Genomic DNA, 17528 nt, shown 5'->3' on the forward strand with positions numbered 1-17528 from the left:
TTTTTACACACTGAAACAAAAATAAAACTTTATAATGGGTTCTTGGGGAAAGTCATGGTATATTTTTTCTGTATTTTTCAATTTTTTTTTTTTTTTTTAACCAGAATGCTACTCAGCTCTGGCTTATGGTGGTGCAGGGGATTGAACCTGGGACTTTGGAGCCTCAGGCATGAAAGTCTGTTTGTATGACCATTATGCTATCTACCCTCTGCCCTTTTACTACATTTTTTCTGTGTAAGGATACATCATGACATGCATCATGCATCTGACAACCCAATAATTACTTTCATAATTTGCCTACTGTTTCAGAAAATAATAACCCAACTATGTTAATAAAGTGTATACCTGAAGATTTATTAAATCCATGATAGTAAGCCTCATATTAAATGAACCTAAATGTCTGAGGCTGAGGGGGAAAAAAATTTCTTAGTCAGCCAGTTACTCTTTTTTTTTTTTTGTCTCCAGGGTTATCACTGGGGCTCGGTGCCTGCACCACGAATCCACTGCTCCTGGAGGCCATTTTTCCCCCTTTTGTTGCCCTTGTTGTTTATCGTGGTTGTGGTTATTATTATCATTGTTGCTATTGGTGTCGTTGTTGGATAGGATAGAGAGAAATGGAGAGAGGAGGGGAAGACAGAGAGGGGGAGAGAAAGATAGACACCTGCAGACCTGCTCCACCGCCTGTGAAGCGATTCCCCTGCAGGTGGGGAGCCGGGGGCTCGAACCGGGATCCTTATGCTGGTTCTTGCACTTTGCACCACGTGCGCTTAACCCACTGCGCTACCACCCGACTCCCAGCCAGTTACTCTTGTGGTGTGCCAATTATACTCTGTATTTCCAGCATGTATTCAACTCTTGATTCTGATGAAAAGATTACTTGTTAAAATAAAGGGGAAAAAATCATATTAGTGGCTGGCAAGATAGTTCATCTGGATAGTGTGTCTGCTTTGTCATGTATATGATCCAGATTTGACTCTGGTGTCCACTGCACTAGAAAAAATTTTGGTATCTTTTCTGTGTCCTTTATCTGAAAAAGGCGGCTAGATGTTGGGCTAGTGTTGCAGGCAGGAGAGAGGATCCAGGAACTCATGGCAGCATGGTAATACAATTCTTTATGCACACGGGAGAACCCCAGAGTCTGGTGTGAGCACAGCAGGTTAAGCCATGTGGCACCAAACCTCAATGGCCACCTCCCACTCTGCACGCCAGCCCTTCAAGAGCAAAACCAGGAACAGAATTGGGTTTTATGGGATAAAACCAGAAGTGGCAAGTAGGAAAGGGGGTGGAGAGAGGCAAAAGGCATGCTGGGAAGGTGGAAGCATCCTTAGCAATTGTTGCCATGTTTTTAACTGGTGGGATTAATATACCCTGCAGGCAGGGCGGAAAGAAGACAGATCAGGCAAAACAATGATTATGTAAATAGGCCATACTATCAGCAATGCAGCATGGAGCAGGGGGAGCTGGTTTAATGCCCGACAGCTAGACTGTCTCATAACTGCCTTTCAGACACCAAGTTGCATTTGCTACTATGATTCCATCCTGAACTCCATAGGCAGACAACTTCACCAGTGTATCCCGGAACCTCACCTCTCTAGAACCCTACCCAACTATGAAAAGATAGAAATAGGCCGGGGGTATGGATCGACCTGCATATGCTCATGTCCAGTGGAGAAGCATTTACAGAAGCCAGAACTCCTACCTTCTGTACCCCAAAAAGAATTGTGGTCCATACTTTTTAGAGGGGGAGAAATATTAGGGAAAGGTGATTAGAGGGCTCTGAACTCCCAATTTGATCAGGGCCCAGAGAGAAAAGAGGAGAAAAGGAAAGACATTTGGAAGTAGTAACAGGTGTTGGTGTGACTTAAAAAGGAAGAAAAGTCAGGGCCATAGAAAGAATGGGAGGGGAGTCAGACGGTAGTGCAGTGGGGTAAGCGCAGGTGGCATAAAGCGCAAGGACTAGAGTAAGGATCCAAGTTCAAGCCTCTGGCTCCCCATCTTCAGGGGAGTTGCTTCACAAGCGGTGAAGCAGGTCTGCAGGTGTCTATCTCTCCCCCTCTCTGTCTTCCCCTCTTCTCTCCATTTCTTTCTGTTCTATCCAACAGCTACAACATTAGTAACAACAATAGTAACTACAACAATAAAACAAGGGCAGCAAAAAGGAAATACATAAATATTTTTTACAAAAAAGAATGGGCAAAAATATATAAATAATTATAGAAATAATAGTCAACCCATATCTGTGACCTTGAGAGAACAACCACAGTTTCCAGTGGAGGGAATGGGGACACAGAACTCTGGTGATCTTAATTTTGTAAATTAATAAAAAAAAATAGAGAAAAAAAGTTGGCTGGAACAGTGCAACCTCAATGATAATAACAAAAGAAAAAATAACATATAATAAGTTAAAAAGCAATTAAGACAAATTTTATTCTGTTTTATTTAGTTACCTGCTGTTATTTAGCTTGGTTTCTTTCTTATTTTAATCATTTTTCCCCTCCAGGGTTATTGCTGGGGCTTGGTGCCTGCACTATGAATCCACTGTTCCTGGTAGCCATTATCTCCATTTTATTGAGTAGGACAGAGAGAAATTGAGAAAGGAGGGAGAGATAGAGGGACAGAGAGAGACACTGCAGACCTGCTTCACCATTTCTGAAGCTTCCTTGCTGCAGTTGGGGAGCGGGGGCTCGAACCAGGATCCTTACATGGGTCCTTCCTTGCACTTTGTACTATGTGTGTTTAACTCGGTGTACCACTGCATGGTGCTCTTAGCTTGGTTTCATGTGAGACATATCAGTAATAGTCTAGGTATTATCTGACTTTATTTATGACCTATCTTTGGAAGGAAAATAAGCAGATCTTTGTGGTTAGTTCAAGCTGCTAACACAGTTTGTGATATTTCAGTAATACTCATTACTTAGTGGTTGCTAGCATACATTAAGATATTTAAAATGTTAATTTAATATTATGACTCCCCCTTATATAAAACTACCTCCTGTTAACAACTGATTTCTCTCCCCTCCCACACCCCCATAACTTTGCTGAGGTTTCACTGCTATGAACCAACTTTTTCAGATGGAAAGAGAAAGAGAAAGAGATAGAGGGAGAGAGAGAAAGATACCATAGCTCTAAAACTTTCTCTGTTGTATTGGGGGCCAGGATTTGGGACTTGTATATAACATGCAAGTACCTTCCCACGTGAACGATCTTGACAGACCTTACAATTCATTTGTTACTAATTTTTAAAATGTGGTGTGTTTTTTGTTTATTTCCACCAAGGTTGTCACCGGGGCTATGAGCCTGCCTGATTTCTCTCTCTCTCTCTTTTTTTTTTAGAGAGAAAGTTTTTTTTTCTAATCTTTACTTATTTGTTGGATAGAGACAGCCAGTAATTGAGAGGGAAGGGGGTGATAGGAAAGGAGAGAGACATAGAGATACCTGCAGCCCCGCTTCACCACTTACAAAGCTTTCCACTTGCAGGTGGGGACCAGGGGCTCGAACCTGGGTCCTTGCACACTCTAACATGTGCGCTCAACCAGGTGCACCACCACCTGCTCCCCACCCCCCCCCACCCCCCCGCCTGATTTTTCCATTCCCAGTGGACTCCATTTAGCTATTATATATTTATGGCAGGTGAAAGAGGGAGGTGGAGAGACAGAGAGAGTAGAGACAGTACAGCATTGCCCCACTACTAGAAAAGCTCTCCCTGTGCATGTGCTCCCATGTGGTGGCCTAGGACTCAAACTTGTGTTCCTGCATGAACCAGGCAGAAATGAAGTAGATTCATAGCATCAATATAAACTCCAGCCTTTCTGTATTCTTTGCCATCAAAATGATTTTTATTTCCCTGAATTAGGTAGTGTGCTTCCACTACATGGTTATAATTTGTTTTTGTAACATCAAGGAAGGGCCTACTGATAATATAGATTATTTGAAAATGGTAATATTAAGATGACAAGAAGGTTCTTTTAAAAATATATATATTTTATTTATTTATTTATGAGAAAGAACCAGGTATCACTCTGGCTGGTACATGTGCTGCCGGGGATTGAACTCAGGACCTCATGCTTAAGAGTCCAATGCTTTGTCCATTGCGCCACCTCCCGGACCACAACAAGAAGGTTCTTAACTGAAACCCTTTTATGTGCTGGTTAATGTAGGTCTCTGCAAAGGAAACATTCTCTTCCTCCACTGAACTTTTTGTTTTCTAAATGTGAAACTATTTGAGGGCCCCTACAGCCATGTATATACATTCTAGCACCTAAATCCTGGATGTTTTTCCTTTGCCATTCAAGGGAAGTGGTTAGTTTTTCCTTTCTCTCAGCAGGGATTCTCTCCTGCTCATCTTTCATCTCTATAATATTCAGGACTAAACATAATGTGGACACTTAACATTAAGTAGTAAATGGATAAATTATTGTTAGGAGCAATTCCTGAGCCCCATCTCTGGTGCTTTTTTCCTGTGGTTTTTCCCTCTTAGGCAGTAATGTGACTATGTAATTGCAGAGCCAGGTCTGAATTTTCATTCGCAGAGCTTCAGTACTTCTCCCAGTGTCAAATAATAATAGATACTCAAGAAATACTTATGTTATGAGAGAAGACTACTTTGGTCAGGTGAAAAGAGCCTGGTTGTAACTTTCAGCTTTCCAGTTACAGCAGCAGAATGGGAAGGAAGGAGGAGCTGGCATGGACCTCAGTTCAGTATCTCAACCACAGAGAGAGGGTAGTTAACAGATAGTAACAGGTATCCAGAATTTATGTAATAAAGTATGTTACTATTATTTCTTACCTCAGTGCTTTGAGATCATATTCACTTACACACCACACCATACTACACAGATCTTGCCTTAGATCAAGATGGCCCTCTACTGTGTATTAAGTATTGTGGGAAAATGTAAATAGCGTGCTGCACCAGCAGAAGAGGGTACTTGACCTGACTTCAGAGAGTGTATGATGTTTGTGGAGTAATCTGGAAAAACTTGAAGTAATTTTATATAACCTGAATAAATCATCATTAATGGATAAATGGAAGATGAGAGAGGAAATGCTACAACAGTGGAAGGCAAGATGGGAACGCTAAAGTAGCAGGAGAAAAGGCCCGACAAATAGTCAGGAGCCAGATTAAGAAAGGTCTGCCTTTTTTTTCTTTTTTCTTTCTTTTTTCCCTTTCTATTCCCTAAGGTGTGGCAAGCCAGAGGATGTTATTGCATGCGAGCATCAAGCTATTATTGCAAGCAGATTAGACAACTTTGGTGGCAAGAAGTTTGGAGGCAAATGGAGGATAGAAACCAGCTTTGTTTTATGCATTTACCTTCTGTTATCCTTGGGATTAGTCTTTTCATTTGTTTATGCTGTCTTTTAGCATGTAGCTTTTAAAATTAATGTTATTGATTTTATTTATTTTCCTTTTTGTTGCCCTTGTTGCTTTTTATTGTTGTTGTAGTAGTTATTGTTGTTGCTGTTGATGATGTCATCGTTGTTGGATAGGACAAAGAGAAATGGAGAGAGGAGGGGAAGACAGAGAAGGAGAGAGAAAGACAGACACCTGCAGGCCGGATTCACTGCCTGTGAAGTGACTCCCCTGCAGGTGGGGAGCCAGGGGCTCGAACCAGGATCCTTAGGCAAGTCCTTGTGCTTTGTGCCACATGCGCTTAACCTGCTGTGCTATCGCCTGACTCCCAAAGTCTCTGTTAAAACTCTAGTGTGTGGCCTGGGTGGTAGTGCCATGGGTGGAACATTAGACTTAGATCCATAGTTTGATCCCCAGCATTATACATATTAGAGAGATGTTCTGGTTTTCTCCTGTCCCCCCCCCCAATTAATAACTTAAATTTTTTTTTTAAAAGGAGCCAGGTGGTGGCATACCTGGTTGAGCATGTATGTTACAATATGCAAGGGCCAGGGTTCAAGCCCCTGGTCCCCAACTGCAGGGGGAAAGCTTCACAAGTTGGTGAAGCAGGTGTCTCCCTCTCTCCCCCTTCCTTTCAATTTCTGACTCTATCCAATAAATAAATGAAGATAATTTAAAAAAAGAAACTTGGAGGGAAAAAAAAAACCAACAAAACTCTGACACAACTCAGAGCTCACACAGTGGTTGAAGCACTGATTTGCCAAGCGTGAGGTCCTAATTTCAGTCTCCATCATCACACATGCTGGAGTGAGCCTCTGGTTCCCTCTCTGTTTCTCTCTTGTTAATAAATAAGTACATCTTTTTTTAAAAATATTTTTTATTTTATTTATTTATTCCCTTTTGTTGCCCTTGTTGTTTTATTGTTGTAGTTATTATTGTTGTTGTCGTTGTTGGATAGGACAGAGAGAAATGGAGAGAGGAGGGGAAGACAGAGAGGAGGAGAGAAAGATAGACACCTGCAGACCTGCTTCACCGCCTGTGAAGCGACTCCCCTGCAGGTGGGGAGCCGGGGTTCGAACCAGGATCCTTATGCCGGTCCTTGTGCTTTGCACCACCTGCGCTTAACCTGCTGCGCTACAGCCCGACTCCCAATAAGTACATCTTTTAAAAAACTAGTATAACTAAGGGGATGGCTCAGGGTTGAGACTGCATATGTCTGAATGGTGCTCTGGTAACTGTCTCTTATTAAATAATAAATATTTTCAAAAACTCTGGCAGCATGTTTGATGACTGCTTAGTGTTAAAATACAAAGGCTCAGGTCCCTTTGTTTAAATTAGGCACATCTCTAGGGAGTCATTTCTGTTCTAGAGGTTCCTGAGAGATTGACTTGGGTCTCAGTTGAACTTTAGTATAATTCAATTTCTGTCTCTAATCCTCCTTGTCCCATTTCCTTGGGAGGTGTATTTGTTTTATTTTATTTTTGCCTCCAAGGTTAGCTGGGGCTCAGTGCCAGCACAATGAGTCCACTGTTCCTGGTGGCCATTTTCCCCCATTTTATTGGATAGGACAGAGGGAAATTGAGAGAAGTGGAGAAGTTAGGGAGAGAAAGAGGGGCCAGGTGGTGGCACACCTGGTTGAGTGCACATTTTACAATGCGTAAGGACTCATGTTCAAGACCCCAGTTCCCACCTCCAGGGGGAAAGCAGTGAAGCAGGGCTACAGGTGTCTCTCTGTTTCCCCCTTACTCTCAATTTCTGACTGTCTCTATCCAGTAAGTTAAAGGAAAGAGAGAAAGGAAGGAAGAAAGGAAGGAAAGAAGAAAGGATGAAAGAAAGAAAAGAAAGGGAGAAAGATAGATACCTGCAGCAGACCTATTTAACTATGGCTTGTGAAACGTGGGTGGGGAGCTGGCCCTCCAGCCGGGATCCTTGTGCGGGTCCTTGCACTTAATACTATGTGGGCTTAATCGGTTGCGTCACTGCCCAGCCCTTTGCAGACTTTGGTATTACAAGTGTCCCATAGAAATCTGTTTTACACCAGTATGCATCTTGGAATCGAACCAGAGAACTTGATCTTAGAGAAGTTGTGAAGATACTTCTATGAAGTATCTTTTAATACATTATTTTACTTATGTAAATTAGTATATTTGAAGTAGTGAATTTGTTACTTGAATTAGTGCCATCCTAGTAATTTCATATTAAATATAAACTATTTTTAAAAATGTTTGCTTACAAGAGAGAATATTTTAATGTATTAAAAGATACTTCATAGAAGCATCACTCTGGCACATGTGATACTGGGGGGGGAACTCGGGTTCTCATGTTTGTGAGTCCGGTGCTTAATCCACTGCACCACCTGCCAGGCTGCTAAATCTAAACTCTTGAGAACAAAAACCTTAACATTGAGATTTCAGTTTTCTTCCTATAGATTAATCATTTTTTAAAACTCCAGTTTGTTTTGTTTTGCTGCTTCCCCCCCCCCCCCCCCATGCACTGGTCTAGGTTGGGGTGATGGTGTGGGGAGTTTGAACCTAGACTTGGGAGCCTCAGGTATGTAAGTCTCTTTGCATAATCATGCTGTCTCCCACCCTCCAGCTATTTTTTTTCATTTTATTTTTGTAAACCTGCATACTGAAAATGAGCCATGTTAAACAAAAATTAACTCCTCCTCCCTCATATTTTCTTCATGTAGATCTTTGGAGGAAATAATATAGAGAAAATTTCTGTTGATGCTATTGTCCAGAAATCTTCACCTTTTATTATTCAGTTGAAGTTTTTTAGGCGGGCAGACAGGGTATGTATGTATGTATGTATGTATGTATGTATGTATGTATGTATGTATGTGGTAAATCAATTTCAAATATAAAATCTGACTAGGGAGGTAGCTGAGTGGTGGAGTACACACCTTGCATGCTGATATCTTGATTCAATCCTCCATCTAACATAAAATGACTGAGTTGTGCTCTGGTCTCTCTCTCATAATTAAAAAAATCAAATATAGGGCCTGACTTTCAGACATGAAGTGATTGTTCAGCTAGAAATCTGATTGTAGATATATTTTATAGCTTAATTTTTGCTATGTTGTCTTTATTACATTTTTTTTTGCTTTAAAACAAAACAGTTCTCTTATTTTTAAACATTGTGTCTTGAAGAAAATTTTTAAAAACTAATGTCTTATTGCAGAAATCAAACTGAAAAGACACCAGGTTTTTAAAAGGGAGTTTTTTAAAGACTATAGACTGCTTGCTCTCCACTCCTGTTACTATAGAAACACAGACTAGCTTTATCATAAATCTTGGGAAATGTTCCTTGCAACAATTCACATAATGAAACATCTGGATCCCATGTTTATCCTAGGGTAAAAGAAGACCCCACTCTACTGTATTGGAGAAATCATGTTATATTCCACTATTTTTTCTTTAACTATAAAATTCCAATGTGGATATTTTAGTGTGATTGATTGTAGTTACTGTAACAGCCTTGAAAAATAAAGATTAATGTTCTTGTCGATTCAACTAACTGTGACTATGAAAATTGTGTTTTGAGAACTTTCACATTCTGAAATTTCAAATCTACAGTATTCACAGTAGGGTTGTATTTTATAGTTACCTTTTTTATAAAGGAATATGAAGGTTTTATATAGGAGTGTTATTATTGTTGTTGTCTTTTGACCTTTTGTTAGGTTAATAGGCTTTCATTAGAAGTATATTTAGGGAGTTGGGTGGTAGCACAGTAGGTTAAGCGCATGTGATGCAAAGCTCAAGGACTGGTGTGAGGATCCCGGTTTGAGTCCCCAGATCCCCACCTGCAGGGGAGTCGCTTCACAAGTGGTGAAGCAGGTCTGCAGATGTCTATCTTTCTCTCCCCCTCCCTGTCTTCTCCTCCTCTCTCCATTTCTCTCTGTCCTATCCAACAATGATGACATCAATAACAACAACAATAATAACTACAATAAAAAAACAAGGGCAACAAAAAGGGAAAATATTAAAATATTATTAGAATTATTAAAATATTAAAATATTAAAATTTTTAAAAAAAGAAGTACATTTGAATTCATGCCAATCTCTTAGGGTTTTAAGCCTTGAAGAAAGGGTAGCCCAGAACTAAAGACACTCAGTTATGGCTAGGTAGATAAAAAGTTAATTTTACCAGGAAGTTACCTGAGGAGACTATAACTGCATTTATATTCTCTTGCATTCTCCATGGAAAGATACTCAACAATTCTCTTTTTTTTTTAAAGAATTTATTTATTTATTCATGAGAAAGATAGGAGGAGAGAAAGAACCAGACGGGGATTGAATTCAGGAGGACCTCTTGGTTGAGAATTCAATGCTTTATCCACTGTGCCACCTCCCGGACCACTCAACAATTCTTTAAAGCATTTCATTTCAATTTTTTTTCTTAATTTATTATTCTGCAATATTCTTTAACATTGGTTTACATTATTATAAGATTTCAGGAGTATAATTTCTCTCTTTCATACACACATTTATACAACTTACCCTATCCACTACCAATGTTCTTTGTCATCATACTAAGTGGAGTCCTTCATTTATCTCCCTTTTTTTTTTCTTCTCCACTTATCTCTTTTATCCACCCCTACTCCCTTCTATAATCAACAGTTTTTCAGAGTCTGAGTCAGTCTAGTTACTCTTTTTTTTTTTTTTTGCCTCCAGGGTTATTGATGGGGCTCGGTGCCTGCACCACGAATCCACGGCTCCTGGAGGCCATTTTTTCCCTTTTGTTGCCCGTGTTGTTTATTGGTGTTGTTACTATTATTGTTGTCATTGTTGTTGGATAGGACAGGGAGAAATGGAGAGAGAAGGGGAAGACAGAAGGAGAGAAAGACACCTGCAGACCTGCTTCACCGCCTGTGAAGTGACTCCCCTGCAGGCGGGGAGTTGGGGCTTCTAGCCGGGATCCTTCCACTGGTCCTTGCGCTTTGCGCCCCGGCACTTAACTTGCTATGCTACCGCTGGTGGCTCCAATTACTCTTATTTTTTTACAATTCATTTTTATGTTTACATATGCGCTCTCTCTCTCTCTCTATATATATATATATATGAAAATTTCACGAGATAGTGAGACACAGAGAAGCCTGAGCACCACTCTGGTACATGTAGTTCAGGGAATCGAATCAGGAGCTTCAAGCATGCAAGTTCAGATTGGGTTATGAATTGAGCTATTTTCCCAGCTGCCAAATTCAAATTCACTTGTTATAATTAACTATCTTCCATGTAGGAGTGAAACCCTCCAGTAGTTGTCTTTCACCTCCTGACTTACATCACTTGAATTCATCACCTCCAGTTAGATTCATTTTATCCCAAATGAAACCTTATCATCTTTTTAAAAGTGCCCAACTAGTATTTCATTGAGTATATATTCAATAATTTATTTTTTCCCTTTTGTTGCCTTTGCTTATCGTTGTTGTTGTTGTTATTGTTATTGCTGTCATTGTTGTTAGATAGGACAGAGAGAAATTGAGAGAGAAGGGGAAGACAGAGGGGGAGAGAAAGACACCTGCAGACCTGTTTTACCTCTTGTGAAGCGACTCCCCTGCAGGTGGGGAGGGAGGGTGCTAGAGCTGGGATCCTGATGAAGATGTGTGTGCTGTTTGCCACGTGCGCTTAACCCGCTGCACCACTGCCCGCCTCCTCCAATAGTTTCTTTATCTAGTCATCTCTTAGTCAGTGGGTTACATCTATATTTTGGCTATTGTGAATATCTATAAGTATAGGGTTTAAATCCTTTCAAATTAAAGTTTTCTTGTTCTTTGGATATATACCTAGGGTTGGTATTATAGGATCATATTTCCATTTTTATTTGTAGGCGAGCACACTGCCCCTGGGCTGGTTCTCCCTCCCCCATTTTTTTGTGTGTAAGGACTCCAGACTTCAAGGAAAACTCAAAATGTTTAAAATGATTCTGAATTATAGTCCACGAAGTATTCTGCCATTGTTTTTCTCTTACATACTTGATCTCTGGTCTCAGATTCATCTTTCTGAACCATTTAGAGCTGACTTGGTGCATGGGGATAATGTGCTAGTTGTATTTCATTCTTCTGCATGTTTCAAACCAGTTTTTCCAACATCATTTGTCAAAGAGACTCCGACAAACTTTTGAACTTCATTTGTATGTTTACCGAATTTTAGAACATTACCTCCTTTTGTATGTGAGCTATACATTTAGCCAAGGGTCTGTTTAGGGTAATGATTGATTTTTTTTTTAACATTTATTAATAAGGTTACAAATGAGGTTCAGTGCCTGCAGGACAAATCCACTGCTCCTGGAGGCCATTTTTACCAATTTATTGCCTTTGTTATTGTTATAGCTGTTGTTGGATAGGAAAGAGAGAAATCAAGATAAGAGGGGAAGACAGAGAGGAGGAGAGAAAGACACCTGCAAACCTGCTTCACCACTTGTGAAGCGAACCCCCTGCAGGTGGGGAGCCTGGGCCCAAACCTGGATCCTTACACCTGCCCTTGCAGCTTTGTGCCATGTGTGCTTAACTTGCTGTGCCCTGCCCCCAAGACATTTTTTTTTTCCTTAAGAGAAATTCAGGAGAGTGGGAATATAGAGAGGGAGCTAGAAACTGAGAAGAGTAGGAAGATAGAGAAAGATAGACACCTGCATCACTGCTTCACCATTCATGAAGCTTCTCCCCTGCAGGTGGGGGCTGAGGACTTGAACCCACATCCTTGCACATGGTAGCATGAGCACTCTACCACCCAGAACCAATGTTAGAATTCTTAAATTATGTATAATGTGATGATTTAAACATTTTTTAAATTTTTATTTATTTATTGGATAGAGACAGCCAGAAATCGAGAGGGAAGGGAGTGATAGGGAGAGAGACAGACACCTGCAGCCCAGCTTCACCACTCGCAAAGCTTTCCCTCTGCAGGTGGGGACTGGGAGCTTGAACCCTGGTCTTTGTGCATTGTAACGTGCACTCAACCACATGCACCACCACCCGTCCATGTAATGATTTCTGACATTGACCAGCATTCTGATTTAATACTGGTTTACGAAACTGTAAGATAATACAGTTCCTACCACCTAGAGTTTTGTGCTTTTGTCCCCTCCATTGGAAACTGAAGTAGTTCTTTTAAGGTCACTAATACAGGCTGATTCTATATCTACACACACACACACACGCGCACACACACACACACACACACACACACACACACACACACCTCTGCGCGCGGGCGCACGCGGGTTTCTGTGTTTCTCCCATCCACCCCCCCCCCCATTTTTCACTTCCTTTCTGAGTAACCCCTACACCTATCACTACTTCCTGTGTATTTCCTTTTTTCCTTATCTCTCAGATAAGAGAATCAGTGTCTGGTTTACTCTGGTGTTTTCCAGATTTACTTCCCCTTTGTTACTGGCATAGAAACAAGATTCCTTGTGACAAAGGCTTCAGGTCCTGGTGGAATGGAAGTACAGAGCCTGCTGTAATCTCTACTTTTTATCTCTATCTTTAATGGTAATTGATAATAATTAGTTGCTGAAGGTTGTTGGGAACTTTAAATGTAATACTGTATGTACTATACTGTATTATACATAACTAAATGTAATATTGCATTGAGAATAGTTCCTGGCACATACTAAGCACTATGTAATTGTTATTATACAGAATAGTTATTATTTTGATGGTAACAAAACCAAAAAAAAAACCATCATAGACTTTTTGAATTAGACGTTTGGATAAAAATCTCAATTCTTCCCCTCCCCCTTTGTGAAATAAACAAGCCACCTAACCCCTCTGAAAATGAAACTCAGTTGCTTTTACTTGTGTACTAGCCATCACAATACTTACCTTGCAGAACTGTCATGGATATTAAATTAGATGATCCATGAAGTGTCACAGAGTAGATCCTAAAAACAAACAAAACAAAAACCTCCAACAACAACAATAAAAGGGTGCTTTCTATTCCCTACCTTCATATTCCTCTGTTCCATTATAGAGTAGTTTGGGTTAGTTTGATTTTTTTTTTGCTCTCATGTTCATTTTCAATTTTAGAACTTACAAAAATTTTTTTTCCCTTTATCAGTATTAGAATGAGCAGCAGCTGTTTAATGGATACACCTTGAACAGTGCATTTTTCAGCTTTTGTATTCTTTACTAATCAATCATAGATTGTAGCCTTATTTCACAATATTTTTATAGTATTTGAAACACCTACAATCAGTTCATTTGACTGAACACAGTAATGAGATCCTCTCTGCCTTAGAACTTTCTAGAAGGAATGATTATCAAAAGAATATATGGATTGTCCGCTGATTATCTTGGAATGCGGTTTGTCATACCTATGACAAAGCAGAGTGGTCTTAGAGCATTTCTTCACAGACTCTTAGGAGAGGTATAATAGTTATAAGTGTATAATGCAGTGATAAAACAGTCACTCTGGGAGTCAGGCGGTAGCACAGCAGGTTAAGCGCACACGGCACAAAGTTTAAGGACCGGCATAAGGATCCCGGTTTGAGCCCCCGGCTCCCCACCTGCAGGGGAGTTCCTTCACAGGCGGTGAAGCAGGTCTGCAGGTGTCTATCTTTCTCTCACCCTCTGTCTTCCCCTCCACTCTCCATTTCTCTCTGTCAACAACGACGACAACAATAATAAGTACAATAAGAAAACAAGGGCAACAAAAGGGAATGAATAAATAAATATTTTTTAAAAAGCCACTCTACCGAAAGTATACATCAGATTCAGCTACAATATAGTCTTAAAATATTCATGCTCTAGGTCTCACTTCAAATTATTGAATTAGATTTACCAAGAGATAGGCCTTGACATATGCATTTGGTTAAAATGTCCCAGATGATTGATTCTGCTGTACATACAAGTGATTATAATCAACTAGATGCTGGAAAGAGTGTAGATAATCAGGCATCCTCACACTATTGGTATGAATATAAATTGACATGGTACAGCTTGTAGAATTGTTTTTAACTGTAGCTTCCAAAACTTCAAATTTGTCCTATAGGAGTAGATATATTTACAAATATACATATGCATATATATATATATATATATATATATACACACACAAAGTATACAGTATCAAAACAATTGTGGGAAAATAATAATTTGTCATTACACAAATGGTGAGATACATTATAATAGATAATATAGATACTTACACTGCACCCATTTAAAAAATGTAGTATGCCATCCACATGGTGGCACTCCTGCTTATGCACACAGAGTACCATGTGCAAGGACCCAGGTTCCACCCTCACCTGCAGCAAGGACCCTTCACAAGTAGTATGTGTGAAATTTATATGTGATGATGTAGAAGGGTATCAAGGATAAATCAATAAAAAAATTTAGAACAAAAAGTAAGGATAAGATGTATTAAGTTAAATAAGCCCCATTTTTAAATGTTTCACATGTAAATATGTAGAGAAAGATTCAGAAGAAAACCTTCTACAGCATGTATAATTATCCATGATATACCTGAATAGGAATCGTGGGGGGGTTAGGAACAGATCTTTTTACTTTTTCATTTACTTTTTCTTGCAAGAGGGACCTATGTCATGACTCAGCAGGTAAAGCTTTATGCCTTACTTTGCATTAGACCTTGGGGTTGATTCCCCCATAGCACATGGAAGCACCACGGATGCCAGAGAAAATCCATGGATGCTGAAATGATGATTTAGTGTCTTCTGGCTTATGCTTACTTCTTACCTCCCCACCTTTTTCTCTCAATATACAGAATAAAAACTTGGACTGGAGAGGTGGCACAGTGGTATCACACTAGCACAAAGCCCTAGGTTTGGCCCCCAGAAATGCATAAGTATAAAATAAAATACCTGCAGGGCCAGGTGGTTAGCTCAGTAATAAAATGTAGTTCCTAGTACCAAAGAGCAGTGTTCTGGTTCCTCTCTCAGTAGAATTAATAACATTTTAAAGTGAAATATTGCAATAACATTTTATTATTCTTGCAATACCAAAAAGAGCCACTGGGTAGAAGTTGAATGATTTAAAGCAGGGTTGGGAACTGTCTACTCACAAGCCATTTGGTCTGATTGAAGGCAACCACAAATGGGACATAACAATACTAAGTGCTAATTTTTAAGTTCACAAATTTGTGTTGCTAGTGAATGATATTTTAAATATTCAAATGATCCTCTGCAGAAAAAGTTTCATCACCCGGATTTAAAGGTAGACCATTTTATGTGGTTAGGGGATGGGTAATTTTGCAAATACTGGTTTTAGCCTGAGACCTATAATCTCTAAATTTTACAAATATTGGTTTTAACCTGGGACTTAGAAATTATAAATCTGGAAACAAAAAGGAATGCCAAAATTACTTTGTATGCTTGCATGGTGGATAAAATTTTGTTGTTAACATAATTGTGAAAGTAATTGAAAGTTTCAGATAATTGTTGAAAAAAAAAGTACCTGTCCTTTGTCAGAATTATGTTAGCTGCATGTTTGAAATACAGTTAGCTTCTGCACATCTGGATATGAAAATGGGGCTCAGAATATTTTAGTTTAATTATTTTTCTATTGATTAACCTTTAGCCTATAAGGATATTAACACCTTTTAATCTCCTCTTTCAAAACTTTAGGCCCGATGAGAGAAAGGGAAAGTTAAGGATGCTGGAGCAGAACAATGGATTTCTCTTTCTCTTTCATGCAAGGGATCATGGGAAACACAATTCAGCAACCACCTCAACTCATTGACTCCGCCAACATCCGTCAGGAGGATGCCTTTGATAACAACAGTGACATTGTTGAAGATGGTGGCCAAACACCGTATGAAGCTACCTTGCAGCAAGGCTTTCCATACCCACCTACAACAGAAGATCTTCCTCCACTCACAAATGGCTATCCACCATCAGTCAGTATGTATGAAACTCAAACCAAATACCAGTCATATAATCAGTATCCCAATGGGTCAGCCAATGGCTTTGGTGCAGTTAGAAACTTTAGCCCCACTGACTATTACCACTCAGAAATTCCAAACACAAGACCACATGAAATTCTGGAAAAACCTTCGCCTCCACAGCCACCACCTCCTCCTTCGGTACCACAAACTGTGATTCCAAAGAAGACTGGCTCTCCTGAAATTAAACTAAAAATAACCAAAACTATCCAGAATGGCAGGGAATTGTTTGAGTCTTCTCTTTGTGGAGACCTTTTAAATGAAGTACAGGCAAATGAGCACACAAAGACAAAGCATGAAAGCAGAAAAGAAAAAAGGAAAAAAAGCAACAAGCATGACTCATCTAGATCTGAAGAGCGCAAGTCACACAAAATCCCCAAATTAGAACCAGAAGAACAAAATGTAAGTTGAAACATTTTTTTTGAAAATTTTTTGTAATATTTCAGATTTACTGGAAGTCCCAGGGATATTTTTTTTTTAGTATTTATACTTTTAAATATAAATATTTCTGATAACTTCTTCTAATCCCTAGGAAGGAGTATGGGGTATTATAATAGGTACTGAGTAAGTATTTGCTGGATACACGAATGGCATCATTAGAGTGAGGATATATATTTAAAATGTGACTCTGAGAACCTCATTTCTTCTATTCATTTGCCCTAGTAGCCTCAATAAGCTTATAATAAATTTCTCATTTCTGAAGAAGAAAAGAAAAATGCAAAAAAGAAGAGGTGGTCAATAATACTGGTTTTCATTATTTAAAGCCAGCTTTTGCCAGTAGGTCGTAAATTCTTTTAAAAATCAGATTTAGTATTCATATCTATTGATTAAAACTTAAGGTGGAGTTTTTAAAACTTATCCTTCACAAGTAACTTAAGATTAGGTATTGTATGACCCAGTAATCCTTTCCTGGGGATATATCCCAAGAAACCAAACACACCTATCTAAAAAGTTCTGTATATACCTCTGTTCATAGCACAATTTGTAATAGCCAAAGCCTAGATGTCCAGTGACAGATGAGCAGCTAAGAAAGTTGTGGTGGTGGTGGTGGTGGAATTGGGTTGGGTGGTAGCACAGTGGGTTAAGTGCACATGGCGCAAAGTACAAGGACCAGTGTAAGGATCCCGGTTCAAGCCCCCAGCTCCCCACCTGCAAGGGGGTCGCTTTACAAGCGGTGAAGCAGGTCTGCAGGTGTCTATCTTTCTCTCTCCCTCTCTTTCTTCCCCTCCTCTCTTGATTTCTCTCTGTTCTATCCAGTAACAGCGACAGCAATAATAACA

At 39.6% G+C, this 17528-nt stretch overlaps 1 protein-coding gene across 4 annotated transcripts in view; it reads left to right on the forward strand.

The window, feature by feature from the left end:
* Window positions 1-17528, forward strand: part of NSD3 (nuclear receptor binding SET domain protein 3) — a 122844-nt gene that overhangs the window by 22119 nt on the left and 83197 nt on the right. For all 4 annotated transcript variants that reach the window (XM_007516706.3, XM_007516708.3, XM_007516709.3 and 1 more), the window contains exon 2: window positions 15932-16650. In XM_007516706.3, the coding sequence (XP_007516768.1) occupies window positions 15976-16650 (675 nt within the window). In that variant the 5' untranslated portion in view covers window positions 15932-15975. The remainder of the gene's footprint in view (window positions 1-15931; window positions 16651-17528) is intronic.

This window comes from Erinaceus europaeus, chromosome 2, assembly GCF_950295315.1.
Source record: "Erinaceus europaeus chromosome 2, mEriEur2.1, whole genome shotgun sequence".
NCBI classification, from domain to species: domain Eukaryota; kingdom Metazoa; phylum Chordata; class Mammalia; order Eulipotyphla; family Erinaceidae; genus Erinaceus; species Erinaceus europaeus.